This window comes from Haliotis rufescens, unplaced genomic scaffold (assembly GCF_023055435.1).
Source record: "Haliotis rufescens isolate VD_foot unplaced genomic scaffold, xgHalRufe1.0.p SCAF_11, whole genome shotgun sequence".
NCBI classification, from domain to species: Eukaryota; Metazoa; Mollusca; class Gastropoda; order Lepetellida; family Haliotidae; genus Haliotis; species Haliotis rufescens.
In genome coordinates, this window is record NW_025963791.1 from 1812612 (window position 1) to 1828432 (window position 15821).

The following is a 15821-nucleotide window of genomic DNA, read 5'->3' on the forward strand; positions in this document are numbered from 1 at the left end:
GAATAAATAAGTCTTGTGTACATTGATAAATCGGAAGGGGGGCTAATTGGGATTGTTCACTTGCCAATATATTTGCAAATATCCCTGTGGGCGCTTATTAGACCGGGGTGCTTATTACGTCGAATACGGTAATTGTGTGGCCAGATAAACCAGTAATAGATATTATTGGGCTACAACGACATGCAATCAAAGTCAGTGAGTCTGACCAGCTGATCCACAAAGTCGCCTCTTACAACAAGCAGAGGTTATTAGACCTATTCTAAGCTGGAGTCTCCGGAATGAGCGTGTTGAGTTTTGCATAGTTTTGAACAGTATGTGTGATGGTGACAGACCAAGTATCATAACAGCAGCAACTACATGCATAAAAAAAACAGTAACACTGATCACATGGTAAGACTGATTTTTATTATGATGCACTTTGCAAAATATGAACTTTAAAAACAAATCAGATGATGTTACATAGCTTTTTACAATTTCAAAGTCCACAAAAGCACCAACTATAAATGATTAAAGAAATTTTGATGTAAGAAGTTTACTAGAGTAAACTCCTAGTCAACATGGTAGGACATAAAAGCATAAAAATGGTCAAGTATCAAGCCATGAAAAACTAACAAATATGATGCCATCAATGGTACTTGTACAAAATATGGATTTATTCAAATGTTCAATGATGAATTCAAACAAATATCAAACAATATTCCTTCCAAAGCAAGATGAAACCAATACTTACAAATTTGTGATGGTCAAAGTTCAGAGCTTTACAAACATATTTCCACATTATTCAAGACATACTAATTTTTCTGCTCTGTATCTTGTAATGATTAATTTGATATCAAATAAATGCTGATTCTGAGAATAACATGAATATTTAATAAGAACCTGTAAATCTGATAATTCCAAATATATTCAGTACATTTTCCTCGAAGTGCAACAATTTGTATCAAAGAACCGCAGCATGTCAATTATGTCTCTGAATATTAATGGGTCAGACGCAATAGTTGTTTCCCTTCAATGTTAAGTTGCTAGACACAAATTGTTATGATGATGAGTTGTGGATCATAACCAGCACAGTATGTAAAAAATAGTTTAGAACTCTCTTCTGTGGTACTTGTCTGGGTCATAGTACGAGGTGACAACAACACGATTTGAGAACTTTCTTCCTGTCAGAGCTTGTTGTGCCTTCTGACAATCAATCACAGAGTTGAACTCAACAAATATCTGGAATAAAACACAAACATTTCGTCATTGTGCAAAACAATTTCCTACTTGGTTGTGCAATTTTAGAGATATTATTATTTACAAAATTGTGAAAGAAAATATTAGAATTAATATTTCTCATCGTAAATATATTTCGTCTTTTCTGTTGATAAAAAACACTGGATGATGTATATGCATAAATATACCTTGCCAAGTCCTGGGATTTCTACCCCTTTTATTGGTCGTGGAATCTCAATACTGCGGACAACGCCATATTTGCCACACTCTTCTCTTACATCTTCAACAATATCTGCAAAGGAGACACACAGAGACATTAAACAAGGATGCTAATTCCACAACATCCCAAGAAATGTTTGGAGGAAATTTACCTGTATCAACCTCTGACAATCATACATCTGCACTGTATGCGGCCCAGATGAAGCTGGGCCTCCTGGTTCAGACTTGAGTATCCCGAACACATTTATTACAAAATAGGCACTATCAAATATACAACATTTAGCAGTCTAGGATAAATCAAATAGCATTTGACCTCAGGCATAATTAGACTACAAGCTACCTGTCTTCTCATATTTTGTCCAGCCTCGAGACAAATTGAAGCTTCATTTCTCAACACCAAAATTCAAAACTAAACATCTAACTTAAACACGAAGAGTGATTGTAATTTTCAGCTGCAGTTCAGGTACAGATTACAGCTACACCTAAGAAGCCTGGGTCAAGCAACCAGAAGTTGATAGCATGACAATGTCAATGACACACAAACAGAGAGGTCACCCACTGTCAAAAGCCAAATCTCACTTTAGACAGCTCTTAAAAGCATCAGATACTAGGGACCTTCTGCTTAGGAATCCCAGATATAAGCCCTTACCTTCATACTCCTCCTCATCCTCAAGCTCCTCTGCCAGAATCATATTCATGAGGCACAGAACCTCTGTGGCTGGGCCAGCACCTTGGTTCAGGTTCAACCCTGGTACCTGCAACTGTACTGGCGCCTGCAACATACACAGTAAGTGCATCATATATTTAAGCTTCACAAACAGAACCTTTAATATTTACTTATTCTTAGCATTGGTTATTAAGCCTACTTGTAGCAATAGTTATATTGGGAGATAAATATTGTTTCAAAATCTGCCCCTGCAAGTCAAGTAGTATTTTTCAAAGGTATAACGTTAAAAATGACACAATTATGGGGTCCTACATATAATACTGCCAAAAAGCCTCAGACCGTAGGAACCCCACTAAATTGCCATTACACTGAAAAATGTAAAACTATTCACAAATGTTACATAGCTAAGTGACAAATTGTAAAGAACAATGAAAAATGAAGCATTGTTCATTTCACTATAAAACATTGTTCTATCATAACATTTCTGGAGATTTGAATGTGCTCTCATATTGGACGTTATTTTCGAGAGAGGTGTCTAGTAAGTTGTTCCCCATAGCTGTGGCTGGGCTACACAGATAAGCAAAGAGGATGTAAGATTGCATCTAAAAGTGTGAGATATGACAATCGGTATTAGGAGAAAAGGTACAGACAATTGACATGAGGATTGAGAGACTATGCAAGAAATTCTTAACTTAACCCCACGTGTTCGTAAAAGGGACTTGTCCGACATTTCTGAGGTCAGATTCTATTCAGGGAGTCATTATTAAAAATTGGGTAAATATTTTTAATGCTTGTACATTTCATCAACATCCTTAAAGATACTGTATATAATGCTGATATCTCATGTAAGAAATAAACGACCACAATAACATGCTGCAGGGAGAATATACCACTCGATGCTGTGCCTTCATGGTTTATTCACCCGGCAGTGTTTTATTGTACGCTAAACAACGACCACAAGTCGTTTATTTCTTATTTTGAATTTGCATTTCCTGCCTATGCATGTACTCACATTCTGTGCATTCTTGGCCCCAACACTTGCCCGCTGTACAATTAGTTTCTTGTCTCCGAGCTGCATGCCATTCAGTCCTGCACATGCCTGCAAATAAATGAATGAGTAAATGCAATCTTACACCCTCGCCAGTAACATTACCATCACTGCTGTAACACAAGCAAGTGCTTGCCATCAATCCCAGTCTTCTGTGTCTGCAGCTACCATGTCCACCACCTCGCTTCATCACGCTGCTAAGCAAGACAGTGTTAATCAAATACATTAGTTCATCAAATACAAAGGTAAATGAAATGAAGTTGCTACCTGATCGGTGATGTTGACGTCCACATATTCACAGAATGCATATCCCTTCGATAAGCCAGTTGCGCTGTCCTTCACCAGGTTGAAAGCCTTCAGAGGTCCAAAGGAGGTCAGCAATTCCTTTACCTACAAATCACAGAAAGATAATATAACACAGTGTTGGCCAATAACTTACAATAACATCTTAGAAAAGTAGTCATAAGTTAACAAAATAAGTTAACCATTTGCCTACATAAATGTAAATTTTAATTAATTTTCTTTTTAAATTTCAGATACTTTCATAATGTCCCTTATTAAATCAAACTCATATATCACATTTACTTGAAATGAAATGTTTCTGTGATAAACTTGATAACAATGTTGTAAGGGATCATAGCTACATAGATCATATATGCAATGATCATGTGGGCTATACTTACATAGAACCTGGTCACTAGCTTACCTAGTGGGCCTGTTTGTACCTGTCAAATCTTAACTAATCAACATGTGCATGCCTTGAATTCACCCCTTAACCATTTATCTGGGTGTTTGTTCTGATACTTTCCAACAATATCTGAACCCGTTATCAAAAATATCCTACTCACTGAAAAATCAGAACTACACTACAAGATAATTATCATTAATCAATTATGCATGCATTACCAAACTTGTCAAACTATCTACAATGCACCAACACATTTCATACTAAACAAACAAATTGTGACTTGTATGCAGGAACATGCAACTTTTAAAATGTCATATCTAAGAGTTCTTAAAAGTTAGATATAATTAAGAAAAACATGGTTCAGTGTGTATCCAAAATTTGTTTTAGTCAGTTCTGTTGAACATGTAACAACTTGCATGTTCCTGTAAACATTCAGTTTGAATGTAACAGAAGACTGTCTGAAATGACACTACACCACATATGTGTGTATTATACACAAGAAACCCTGGCGACATAGCCATTCACACAACAAGTTCATACACTTCATAGCCATGTAAGTTACTGAAGAGAACTGCTGAATATCGACAAGTGGGATACAAACTTACACATGAAAGTGCAAAAGCTCTGAGGGTCCCCCATAGTCAAAGCACTTTCAAACAAAAATGTAACTTGCCTGTGTCTTGGTTGGGCACATATAACAACAGTTTGCTCATGTTAGGAAGAATTGTAAACGGTGGGGTTTTCAAGCTCTTCCCCTAAGCTAGGGAATGAAAGGGGGAAGAAAACAGAAGAACAGATCAGTACTTGTGTCATTTGCATATATCAATCACAAAAACTACAGATCTGGAACAAGTCATGATCAAGAGTGGAAATGGCACCTCAAAATACATTTCCTGTCATTTACTTATTTTCTTAAACAAGGCAAAACAGTTCTTGATGAAAATAGCTGAATTACTCCAGTTGCTTACAACGAACACGGAAATACTGTACTTCATTGTAACAATCTACTCATATAAATTTGCAAATAATTTGAACACAACCGAAACATAAACATAACCTGCAAAAGATTTTGAGCTGAAAGAGACAGCCTGAAAAGAAGACTGCAGCTGCAGCTGAAAAAGAATCACTGAAACAAAGAGCCTAGGCTAAGGTGCTCGCAATTTGGAAATTTGGAAGAATCTGTTTTGAACAGCCAAAATTAGACACAAGCCAAACCATAATCACTTGTCTTGCTATCATATCATCAAGAGAACCTGTCAATCCTATGCCTATGGGAAGTTAGAAAGTAGATCTGTTCCAAACACACCGTGTTTGCAGACCTGTGAATCTAATTGCTATGACATTTCAATCTTAGGGTTATGGACTTAAATTTATTTGGGGTCCTAACCTGCTGGAGTTTCCTATTTAGTCTATTTTTATCGAAATCATGACATGTTGATCTGAAAAGAAAAGCCGAGTGCCATCTTACTGATGTAAGATACCGGCCCTGAAACAAACTTGACCACACGACCCTGAGAGCTTCTTCCCTATGCAGCAACCAAGACACATCATCAACACTTGCCCCCACTTGGTGTGGTGGATGCCTGTAACCAACACCAACATGGCACTGGAGAGGGGGCAGCAAACAGACTGATCACCAGTCTACATTTACCTCAACCAATGCCCCCTCTCACTTCTGCTCCATCAAAACATACCTGGTCCTCGTTGAGGTAATTTGGCAATCCTCCAATGAATACTTTGTGGGCTGAGTCCTGGACTACTGTAGAAACAACACCTGTAATAGAAATCATTTTTAGACTGCAATTGGTTACTTATCATTAATGGTGGGCGGTATATCGGTAAACTGAGGTTAACTCTTTCCACAATATCAGCAACAGAAACTAACAGTTTGAGTCCGCTAGTCCTTACGATAACATATAGCAAAACCCTTGAAAGAGGTAAATTTCTACTAGTCCTCAGGTTACCTATTGGGCAGTTTGGAAAGGATTATAGGACAAGTGCCAATTTCTATTCCTGAACATGTATCACAAAATCATTTCCTTATGCTCGTCAGATTGGCGATTTCAAATGGCGATTTTTATCATACCTTTAATGTTATACACTTGCCAAATACCCGAAGCAGGCATCCAGAGTGTGAGTATTTATAGAATGAGCATTGAGTATTTTGGAAAAAAAAGAAAGAAGACTTTTCAAGCATTATGTGCAGAAAAAATTACACCATGTCCCTTCAGCGAATCAGGTATCAACTAACAGGTGACAACAAACTTGGTCAAAACAAGTTGATTTCACTGTTATCTTATTATCTATATCTTATATCTATTCATGTTATCTTAGTTGCAGCTTTTGCTCTTTAAATTTAAAGGAATAATAACCATATGCATAGCACTTTGGTACAGCTGATCGCTATTGTCGGATATGTTTTATGTATGGAACAAGTCACCTCAGAGGCTCCTGCGCTCACGATTGTTAAAAGTTAATGTTGACAAATATACCAGTCAAACTACAACAATTATGACTTTTAACGAGTCAAAGAATGGCATTTATGATATATGTATACATCCATTCTCTGTCAACTACATTTCATTTCAAGGCATCAATGGCGGTAATCTCACCGTGGTTGCTGTAAATAACGGTGAGTTGTGCGATCTTCTGATCACTTCACACATGATTTCGCCGAAATTAATGTAAACTATATTGAATGAAATTTTGAATAAAATTAATATAAATACATTACAAAGATAAGTCCAGATATACGATAAACACTTAATATAACCAGACAGTGGAATACAAGATTTAATTGCATAATTAAGTACGGATTAATTGACATGGTATTTCTGGTATTACATGCTCACAGTAATGTCTTCGCTTGGGGGATGAAAAACCCATCACAACTCATTATGGAATGCATAATGTGGAATGATAGAGAGTCAAGCAATGAGTATTAGTAACTATTACAGTGTTCCCCTTTACTGGTAATTAACAAGTTGGTTTTTTTACCGGTAAAATTAGGCTTGGACCGGTAATTCATGTGACTGTCAGTCCCTAAGGACCGGCAAAAAGTATCTTATAAATCTTTGTTGTTGAACTAAAGATTGGTAAAAATCAATAAATTATATTTTTCAAACAAAGTCAGCTTGTCTGTCATCATCAGGGTTTCCCTGTTGTCTATTTTTAGTGCAAGGAAATAATGTTATGTCTTGCCTCGAGATTAAATATCTATTTGTAGAGACTTATTCTCGAACCAAAGTGAAATGTCATTTCAAACCAACTTCTCCGAGATTATCCAACATGGCATCATCAAAGATGAAGTATTAAAGTTTTTTCAGTGGCAACTGCGAGAAACCCTACAAACAAACAAATGATGAATTTGGAAAGTCAGCCAGTTATAGTACTGACTGTGATAGTGGGATTAAAAAGCCTCAAACTGCTACAAATGGTAAAACGACAAAAATCAGGAAATCTCAAGATGACTAGTTGAATTTAGATGGTTAAGCCACGAGTCCGAAGCAGAGAAAATGTTTTGTTGTATATGTGAGGCAGCAGGGAAGCTGAATGGGTTCACCAAGGGATGCATTAACATGCAAAAATTGGATATACAAGAGCACAGAGACAGTAAGAGTCACCATGACTGTTGTTTTTTTTAAAGTAAAATAAAACAAGAGTCATCAGAAAGATGACATATCCCCCCGGCAGCTGTCTGTAAAGTAACCACAAGCATATGTGCTATTCTGTATTCTGTATTTTTTTTTAATGCAAACAAATGACAAATTACAAGAAACAATGACTAAACAAGCGTACAGTCACAAAGTCATCTATATCCCCCGCCCATTTTCAAACGTTATTTTAACACGTATAGACATGCAATGTTTGGCAAGGAAATATTTAACAGTTTATTTGTTTTTACTCCATAAGTGAACCCACCCTATATCAAAACTTAAATCCATCTTGTTGCCATGGGAACGTAAAAAATAAAAATTTATAAAATTCCTAAATAGCAAAAGGCACCAGTTCAGCAAGAGTCTGATAGACATGCAAAGTTTTGTTAGAAAGTTTTTAATTGGTTTTGAGTTATGCTCCCGAAACGAACTCTACCCTATAGAACCTAAGTCCAACTTCTTTCAAAAAATTTAAAAAAAATAAAAATTAGAAAAATCCCAAAATATCAAAAGGCACCACTTCAGTATGTGCCTGATAGCTCTGCCAAGTTTCGATCAAATACACGAATGGTTTTGGAATTCTGCCACGGAAAAGGAAATGATTACAGACGGACAGACAGACTGATCGCTATATCCCCCCGCATTATATGCAGGGGGGGATGAGAGAGATATGTCCTTAGATAGCGAAAAATCGGATGACCACCTAACCGTGATGATGAGAACTGTATTATATATGGCAAAAGAGAATATTGCCGCAGATAAATTTTCAAGCCTTATTGAATTGCAAGAAAAGAAACAGCTCATTATAAGGGGTTGAAAACACCCATGGGGACAGCATGGAAGAAATGGAAAGCACAATTACCGAATCTACCACAGAACATTTGAAATATCGGTTTGATTCTTGACGAAACTGTCAACATTACTGTTGAAAAATATCCTGATAATTATGCTCCTATGGGAAATGGCGGCAAAGCAGAGACAATATTTCTGGGAAACTATACTGTTCATGGGGGATCAGCAGAAATAATAATTGCAAAGATCAGAAAGGGGATGGAGGAATGGGATCAGACGGAGCGAGCGTTTTGACCGGCATCAGGAGTGGTGTTGGTGTTGGACTTAAAACAAGCGATTGTCCGTGCTTTGTGCATGTACACTGCATTGAAAATCGTGTTGCCCTGGCGTCGCAGGATGAGCTAAACTATCAAAGTGCATATTGTTTTACTGGACAACAATCAATGAGATGTACAAACTGTACTAGTATTCTGCTACACGGTATGACAGATTAAATGAATTTTCTATAGTTTTGAACAATATAGAATTCTCTAGTGTTAAACAGCCCTGTACAGTAAGGTGGTTTTCGCCTATTTGTGCTGTTCCTTCTACAAGATTGGATTGGTCAGCATTAGTCATTGAAAATTGAGGAAGAGGAGCCCAGCCTAACAACAAAGTGGCGGTGAATCTCACAGAAAAGAAAACATTTTCATTTGTTGCGACTACGTACATGTTGTCTGATGTCCTGACGTACATTGAAAAACTTGTCATCGTCTTTCATAAGGACAACCTGAACCTAGCTATGAAACAGCCAATGGATGCACTCTGTACACTCACCTGGCACAGCCACTGACGGAGTTTCAGCCATCCCTGGGAGGGGCTGGTAGTCTCTAGGGCGACGAATCTTCAATGATTGCCCTTGGAAGTTGATGCCATCGAAAGCCATTGCTTGTGTTGTTTCATCCACTGATCGGAACTGTTATACAATGATAAACATTTTTTTTTTATCTCATCTTCAGTTTTCAGTGGAATAGAGCAGTGAATCAGTTTTTCCCTGCAGCATCACAAAGTAAGAAGTCAAAGGTAGGACGTTTCATAAAACCATCATGGATTGGTGCACATTTCTTTCATATTAGTTATTTAGTTATCTTTTGACAAGTGTTTTAGATTCATCAGCTGTTCATTGTGACAAGACTTCCTTAGTAGGAGATAGGTGTTAAGCATGTCAAATATGGTCCTTTGATGTAAGATCTGAATGTGCAAATAAAGCTTCAGCTTCATGAAATACCACACTGGTACATGCATCAATATCAGTTGAGTACCACAGTTAAGTGATTTTGCTAGAGAAATGGCAATAGGACATGTTCATGATTTGATCAACTTTTCATTCTGTTTTATATCCTTACCAAATTTGAAAAAAATCTTCAGGACACTGTTAATGTCCTAGAAAATGAACCTAACTTAAAACCTGCAATGACCCTATGCATTAAGTACAGGATTCGAAATTCAAGATAATGAAACTTTCAAATTTTCTTGTTGCCCACGGCAGCAATGACTAACCTCTAAAAATGCAAAGTTTTTGTCCAAGTTAATCTGTACAGCAATAACTGGATTTCCATCAGCCTGTGCAAGACCAGTAAGTTTCATTTGATGATTGAAGAAATCCATCATGGCTTCCTGAAAAAAAGAAAGAGTTTTCATTATTTCAAGAAAATAGTGGGCAACAGGAATGTTCCACTACAGTAAGTATGACACAAAAACATTCTCCTTATGAAAACAGACAAAAAATAATGTTACTGCGAAAAGACACAAGATATAAAAAAATATATATATTACCAATAATAAGCATGTTAAAGATAACTATGGAATCTTCAATTAATACGTTTTAACAACTATTACCAAAACTTAGAAAGAAGGCATACAAACCTCTGTCACACCAAATGGTATGTTGCCCACATAGAGACGTCTAGCCTGCCGACTGATAGCACTGCCAGCAAAGGGTACGGTTGTGTTTGTTAATGTTGTACCACCGGGTGCCACTGCTATTGGAGCTGGCGGCATGGCAGGAACTGAGACTAGATAAAGACAAACCTAACATTAACCAAGACAGTTTTTCCCAGAACTGCAGAAAAACAAGATCTACACAGTTCCCCTAACAATGGAAACAGTGATGTAATACCAACCATTTGCATGAAAGAGAAAGAATGGCTGAAAATAGATGCAAGCAAAATACATTTAATCCTGACAGTCTGTGGCCAAATCAAATTTGAGTCTTTGATTCCGAAATAGTATTTTGGCATAATATTTATTACATTATTGTAAGTAGGTATGGAACAGTGTCAACTGATGTTACTGGATTAAAGAAAGACTCAAACTTCAGACAAGTAGCTTAAATTGTAGGCTGTGCTAGTTACCACTAAAGATGTAAGTATTGCTTTCAAAAGTGAATGAGAGTGAATGTAGTTTAATGCCACAGTTAACAGTATTCAAACCATATAATAGTGGCATGTAAATAACAGTCTGGAAAAAGCAAACCTGTCACTGAAATCATTAGCAAATATCTACATTTGAGCAAAATGATCAGCTATCAGGTACGTCGGCAGGCATGATCACCCAACCCTTTTTAATCGTGTAAGCACTGAATACTGTGGCCTATTCTTTGCAATTCCCAAAGGGGGTTTCAAAAGTAATCTTGTGACCAAGGAATCTATATCTTAAGTCAATTGCATCCGTTTTCATTATCACTTGACATGATTTTGCTACAGTCTCATAATCTGCAGCATGTTCTGAGGACAATCTTTGTTGTGTTACCTGGTTGGAAAGGATCTCCAATGGGATTTGGGAACTGTGAAGGCTCCAGCTTGGGGAGAGCAGCAACTGTAAATACATCAGCATGTTCAGAGAATACTCTGGATAAACTCAGCTTCTACTAATATATGCAGTACACATGACTATGACCTATCAAACAATATTCCCATGAGGACACATAAATCTTATTTGATTTAGTTGTCTTCCTGAATTATTTTGTTGGGTTTTGTTTTTTAACCATTTCTGGTGTGTGAATAAACATGTCACAATTAATGAGATGACAACATTCATGTTCAAGAGGAAACTGACCGGTCTGACATTTTCAAAACCTTTTAAAAACATTTTATTTAACCAAGTCCACACAAAGAAGCCATAGTTTGTTTTTCTACACATACGACTGTTAACATATCTGTAGAGGTAGATCATTGTACATACCTGGAACTCCTGGTACATTTCCTGTAGGCAAAAAGAATATCATTTTGTATTAACTGTCAAATATGAATAGTGAGTAAGTACAGTTTTACACCACCTTTAGCAATATTAAGTAATATCACGGCAGGGGACACCAGAAAAATCAAATGTGAAAAAGAATTCCTTCAAGTTATCCATGACAATCAATAACTATAACAGTAAATAACTATTTGTTCTGATAAAATATAAGGCAAACCCTTTGAAACATGCAAAACAGTAACTTGGGTAGTTTGAGTAACTAGGTCATATGGAATTATAAGGTGAGATCACGCAATCATATATATGAAGAATAAAACTTCAAGGACTGAATAGTAACAAAAAAACCTGTGTGGTACCATCAGCTCAAGATTATCACATGCATATAATAGAGATTTGTTTTTGTCTTTGACCCATTTCAAATAGATTTTTGAAATGACATCCATTCGTTTTACCTTGCATGGCTTTGTACTGCATTGGTGTGATGTGCTCAAACCCAGGTGGGGGAATGTCCCAGTACTTGTATGGCTTCTTTCTCTTCCGAGTCTTATCCTTTGGGGAACGACTACAATGATACATTCAAGTTTTATTATCAAATATAATATGGAGCTTAAAAGTGACATCTTTATGTATGCAGCATCATGATCATAGTCACTGCAGTGAATAAAACAACTGAAGATAGACCCATATATCCTTAATCAATGCTCAATCTCTTATATTTAACAAAGGTATAATACTCATCATATTAATATTATACTTTATCATAATACTTTCAATATATATAATAGAGCTCACTCAGTCACTGATACTGGTTTACAACAACATGCAAACTGAAATAAAAAACATCATTGAAACTAAAAAGGTAACCCTAAAATATTTTCATTTTGTTCAAAATGAATTGCTTTGGGGTCGATCGTTACAGTGGGAAGATATAATAGTTAATACTGTCTAAAAGTGCAGGGTGGCTAATGTTTTCACAGGAACATATATAGCTATATACAAATTTACTTCTGAGAACTGAGAATGTTAAAGAATGATCAAACACTACAATTAAGTTGATCATTTAATACTTCAGATACAACGATGGATTGTCTGGAAAATATAACTAGATTTATGAGCAACTACCCACACCAATTATACAATGTCATACAAGTCACAGAGCCTAACCACACCAGCCCCATCTTACTAGCATGAGGTACTGGGGATCTATTCTGACTCTCAATCCCCTTAACATGACTAGACATGCACATGAATCTTTTTCCAAATTTACTTATTCTGTTTCAAAGAAAGCTAAATATTTTTTTAAGAGTGTAAACCATCCTCGATTATCCAGCGTAATGTTATATCTCCATTCCATTATGAAGTACATACCCTCGACCCTTACTGCACCAAAGCTTCTTTGCGGAAGTGACGTCACCATCTCCATCTTTCACTGGTGAGCTTGAACTCAACAACCAATCAAAATGACTCTTCTTAAAGAGTTCAGCATAGATCTACATATTTTATGTTTCAAATATATGACCTCACTATGAATCATAATGAATTTCTAACTGAAATAGATGTGTTCTTGAGTATTAAGACAGGGGGAGGGAAGAACTCAATTCAGCCATGCTGCCAGGAGTTCCCATTTGTACTTAAGATATCGCTATCGTATCATCAGTGATCATATCTTACTAACTCCACTCAAATCGAACATTTTGGGGGTCCTGGGTACTTATATTGGAATGGAGATACAATACGCTGGAAAATTGAGAATGAGTGTGAACACCAACCTCCTAGATTTGCGACGACGATCCTTCTCTTTTCGATCTTTTTTTTCTTTGCTTCCCGATCGTCTCCGTCTTGGTGATCTAGACCTCCTCCTCTCTTTCTCACGTGGTCTTTCCTTTTCATGGTTTGCTTCAAAGAAAATGACAAATGAAGAAACCAATGATGAATGAGGCATGTAATACGTCCACCCCAAAAGCATAGAAGACTTCAATGTTCATCAAGTGCACAATATTAATTACTCCTTTAAAATTGACCATGAGGTTGCAAAAAATTCAAGGAACTACACAACCAATCATAGATCTATATAATAATAATAGTCATTGTCACAAGCACTTTATGCTGGTGATGGGAATCAACTCCTTAATTTTCTACTGATATCAACTGATCAAACATTTATCAACAAGCTCCAGGAAATTAATGATCATGTTTCACAGATGTATTTGCAATAGGGCTGCAACGAATACACTATGAGGCGAATACAATCGTATCATGAATATAGGGTAACGAATACAAATATTGATTCATGAATACAATAACTAGTCTGATGTAGCAGCTGAAATATTATTTGTTTTATTTGTTATATTCATGATATTCAGTGAAACGTTGACAACATGAATTATTTGATATGGTTTGTTAATAATTAATATATTATACATTTATATACTGCACTTATCCAGGTACTGGTATCTGCTCAAATGCTACAATGACCAGTGACCACAATACTGTCAAACTAAATGTTATAAGAGTGTTGTCTTTGAAGAAAGCTATGCATATTATATGTTCTTATATTTTTTGGTACAGGGTATGTAAACATGCAGATGCTTGCATATTAAAAAATATTTAATTCTAGTGGCCACGAATAATGAATTCAATTCATCATGTTCATGAATGGATTCGGTTCGATTCACCGAATACGTGTGTGAATCATAACAGCCCTAATTTGCAAGTCAGGTTACTTTAGCAATGAATAGCATTCTCTATGTACTCTTTCATCAAAAGAAAATGTCTTCTTTCTTTTCACAATTGTTGTTAATTTGACTCTGATTTAACAGTTTTGCAGTAGAGACAGGTGAGTCACACTACCCACTAGATTGGAGATAACAGCATATCAGGGTATATGTCAAATGAAATATTATCACCATAGTAGATTTCGTAACTCAATTGATGTTTTGCAATATTTTGGGTGAGAAACCTATACAAATGTTTGTAATTTGAGAAATTGTTTTATGATCCTTTTATTTTACCGTCGTTCTTGTCGGTTGTTTATCTAGCTTTTCACTGCTTATCAGAAATTATTCATCATGTGTATTGAAGAAGGTATTATCCAGGAATACATGCTATCAAACATGTGGATTAGCATTTTGTTACAATTATGTGTTTAATAATCCAATTTTGCCATACAAATGATCATTTAAACATTCTCATAATTGAACAGTGCAGCACAACTTTTTGCCACTTCAAAACTAAATACTAGAATAAATTTGACAATAATGGTTCAACCAGAAGTGTACTCTTGGTTATCTTGAAAGTCCAAACAGGTTTTCAGTTTTTGGAAAGGAGTGCATACTTCATGGGAATGAATGCAATCATAGGCCCTTTTATGTTTTACCATATTTACGGCCAAATGTTCAAGGTAATGTATAGTATACAGTCAGGTTATCTTCAACATTTGTAGTATAAAGGTGATTCACAATCGGAACATAAAATGACCTGTGAAGATCAGGGGAAAGAATAGGTCTTCAGCAATGGTTCTTACAACAAGCACAGGTTGCTGAAGACCAATTCCAACCTGGAATCTTCATGGGACTAGAGAGAGTGCGTTTGATTTTACACTGCTTTTAGCGATATTCCAGCAATATCACGGCGGGGTACACCAGAAATGGGCTTGACGGGTTGTTTACCAGAAAAACCCATATTCCCCCTCCAACAGTTATACATGTTGATTGCCATATTGCTATTGATAATTATAGCCTATATATTTGAGGGGGGACACGGGCGGAAGTCTTACAAGAGACCATATGTGACCTACCTCATTGCAGGTTAACACCTATACTGACCAGAGAAACAAATAGTTAGCTAGAATTGTGTCATCATTACGTGGAAATTAATATTATAATGAAACCACTGGTCTACTTAATGTAGTAGCAATTCGACGTGAACTGATTTAATAACTCCTGCGTCCGCATGGTTGGAAAGGCCCGAAGTCCCTGAAACAATGCCGCCAGTCTAAGGGCACGAATTCGAATGTCGATTAACACAAAAGACGTTGAAAGATAGTCGTGACGATTGTGCAATAACTTATTCTAACTACCAGATCTAGGTTCTCCGGGAAACTGTCCATCTTGAAAGTATTCTTGATCAGCCATGGCTAAAATTTGAAACTGAAATACTTCACGCTTATAACTCTTTCAGGAAAGAAAATGGCGTGTGCGAAGCTTCTAGTCTCGCGTGGAAAAGTAAACTCGTTAGCATAAACATGTTATAAATTTTGCCTTTGATAGCGTTTGAATAAATGCGATTTATAGTAATATA

At 36.4% G+C, this 15821-nt stretch overlaps 1 protein-coding gene across 2 annotated transcripts; it reads right to left on the reverse strand.

The window, feature by feature from the left end:
* Positions 1 to 383: 383 nt before the first annotated feature.
* LOC124144567 (splicing factor U2AF 50 kDa subunit-like) lies at positions 384 to 15756 on the reverse strand. 2 transcript variants are annotated; one of them, XM_046514040.1, is made up of 15 exons: positions 15601 to 15756; positions 13292 to 13418; positions 12891 to 12965; positions 11975 to 12084; positions 11508 to 11528; positions 11076 to 11141; positions 10191 to 10339; positions 9825 to 9941; positions 9102 to 9240; positions 5532 to 5611; positions 3417 to 3539; positions 3114 to 3200; positions 2084 to 2207; positions 1404 to 1507; positions 384 to 1218 (listed from the first exon to the last, which is right to left on the reverse strand). In XM_046514040.1, exons 1-15 carry the CDS (start codon positions 15653 to 15655, stop codon positions 1087 to 1089), a joined length of 1509 nt encoding a protein of 502 aa, XP_046369996.1. In that variant the 5' UTR covers positions 15656 to 15756; the 3' UTR covers positions 384 to 1086. The 2 variants fall into 2 exon arrangements, with proteins under 2 accessions (XP_046369996.1, XP_046369997.1); XM_046514041.1 differs by lacking the exon at positions 12891 to 12965.
* Between the last annotated feature and the right edge of the window lie 65 nt (positions 15757 to 15821).

Coding starts and splice junctions, on each gene's coding strand:
- LOC124144567 (XM_046514040.1), bottom strand. CDS start 15,655: ATGGCTGATCAAGAATACTTTCAAGATGGACAGTTTCCCGGAGAACCT. Junction 5,612..9,101: donor TCCGTCAGTGGCTGTGCCAG/GTGAGTGTACAG, acceptor TTTCTATTACAG/GTGTTGTTTCTACAGTAGTC. Junction 1,219..1,403: donor AAATCCCAGGACTTGGCAAG/GTATATTTATGC, acceptor GTTTTATTCCAG/ATATTTGTTGAGTTCAACTC.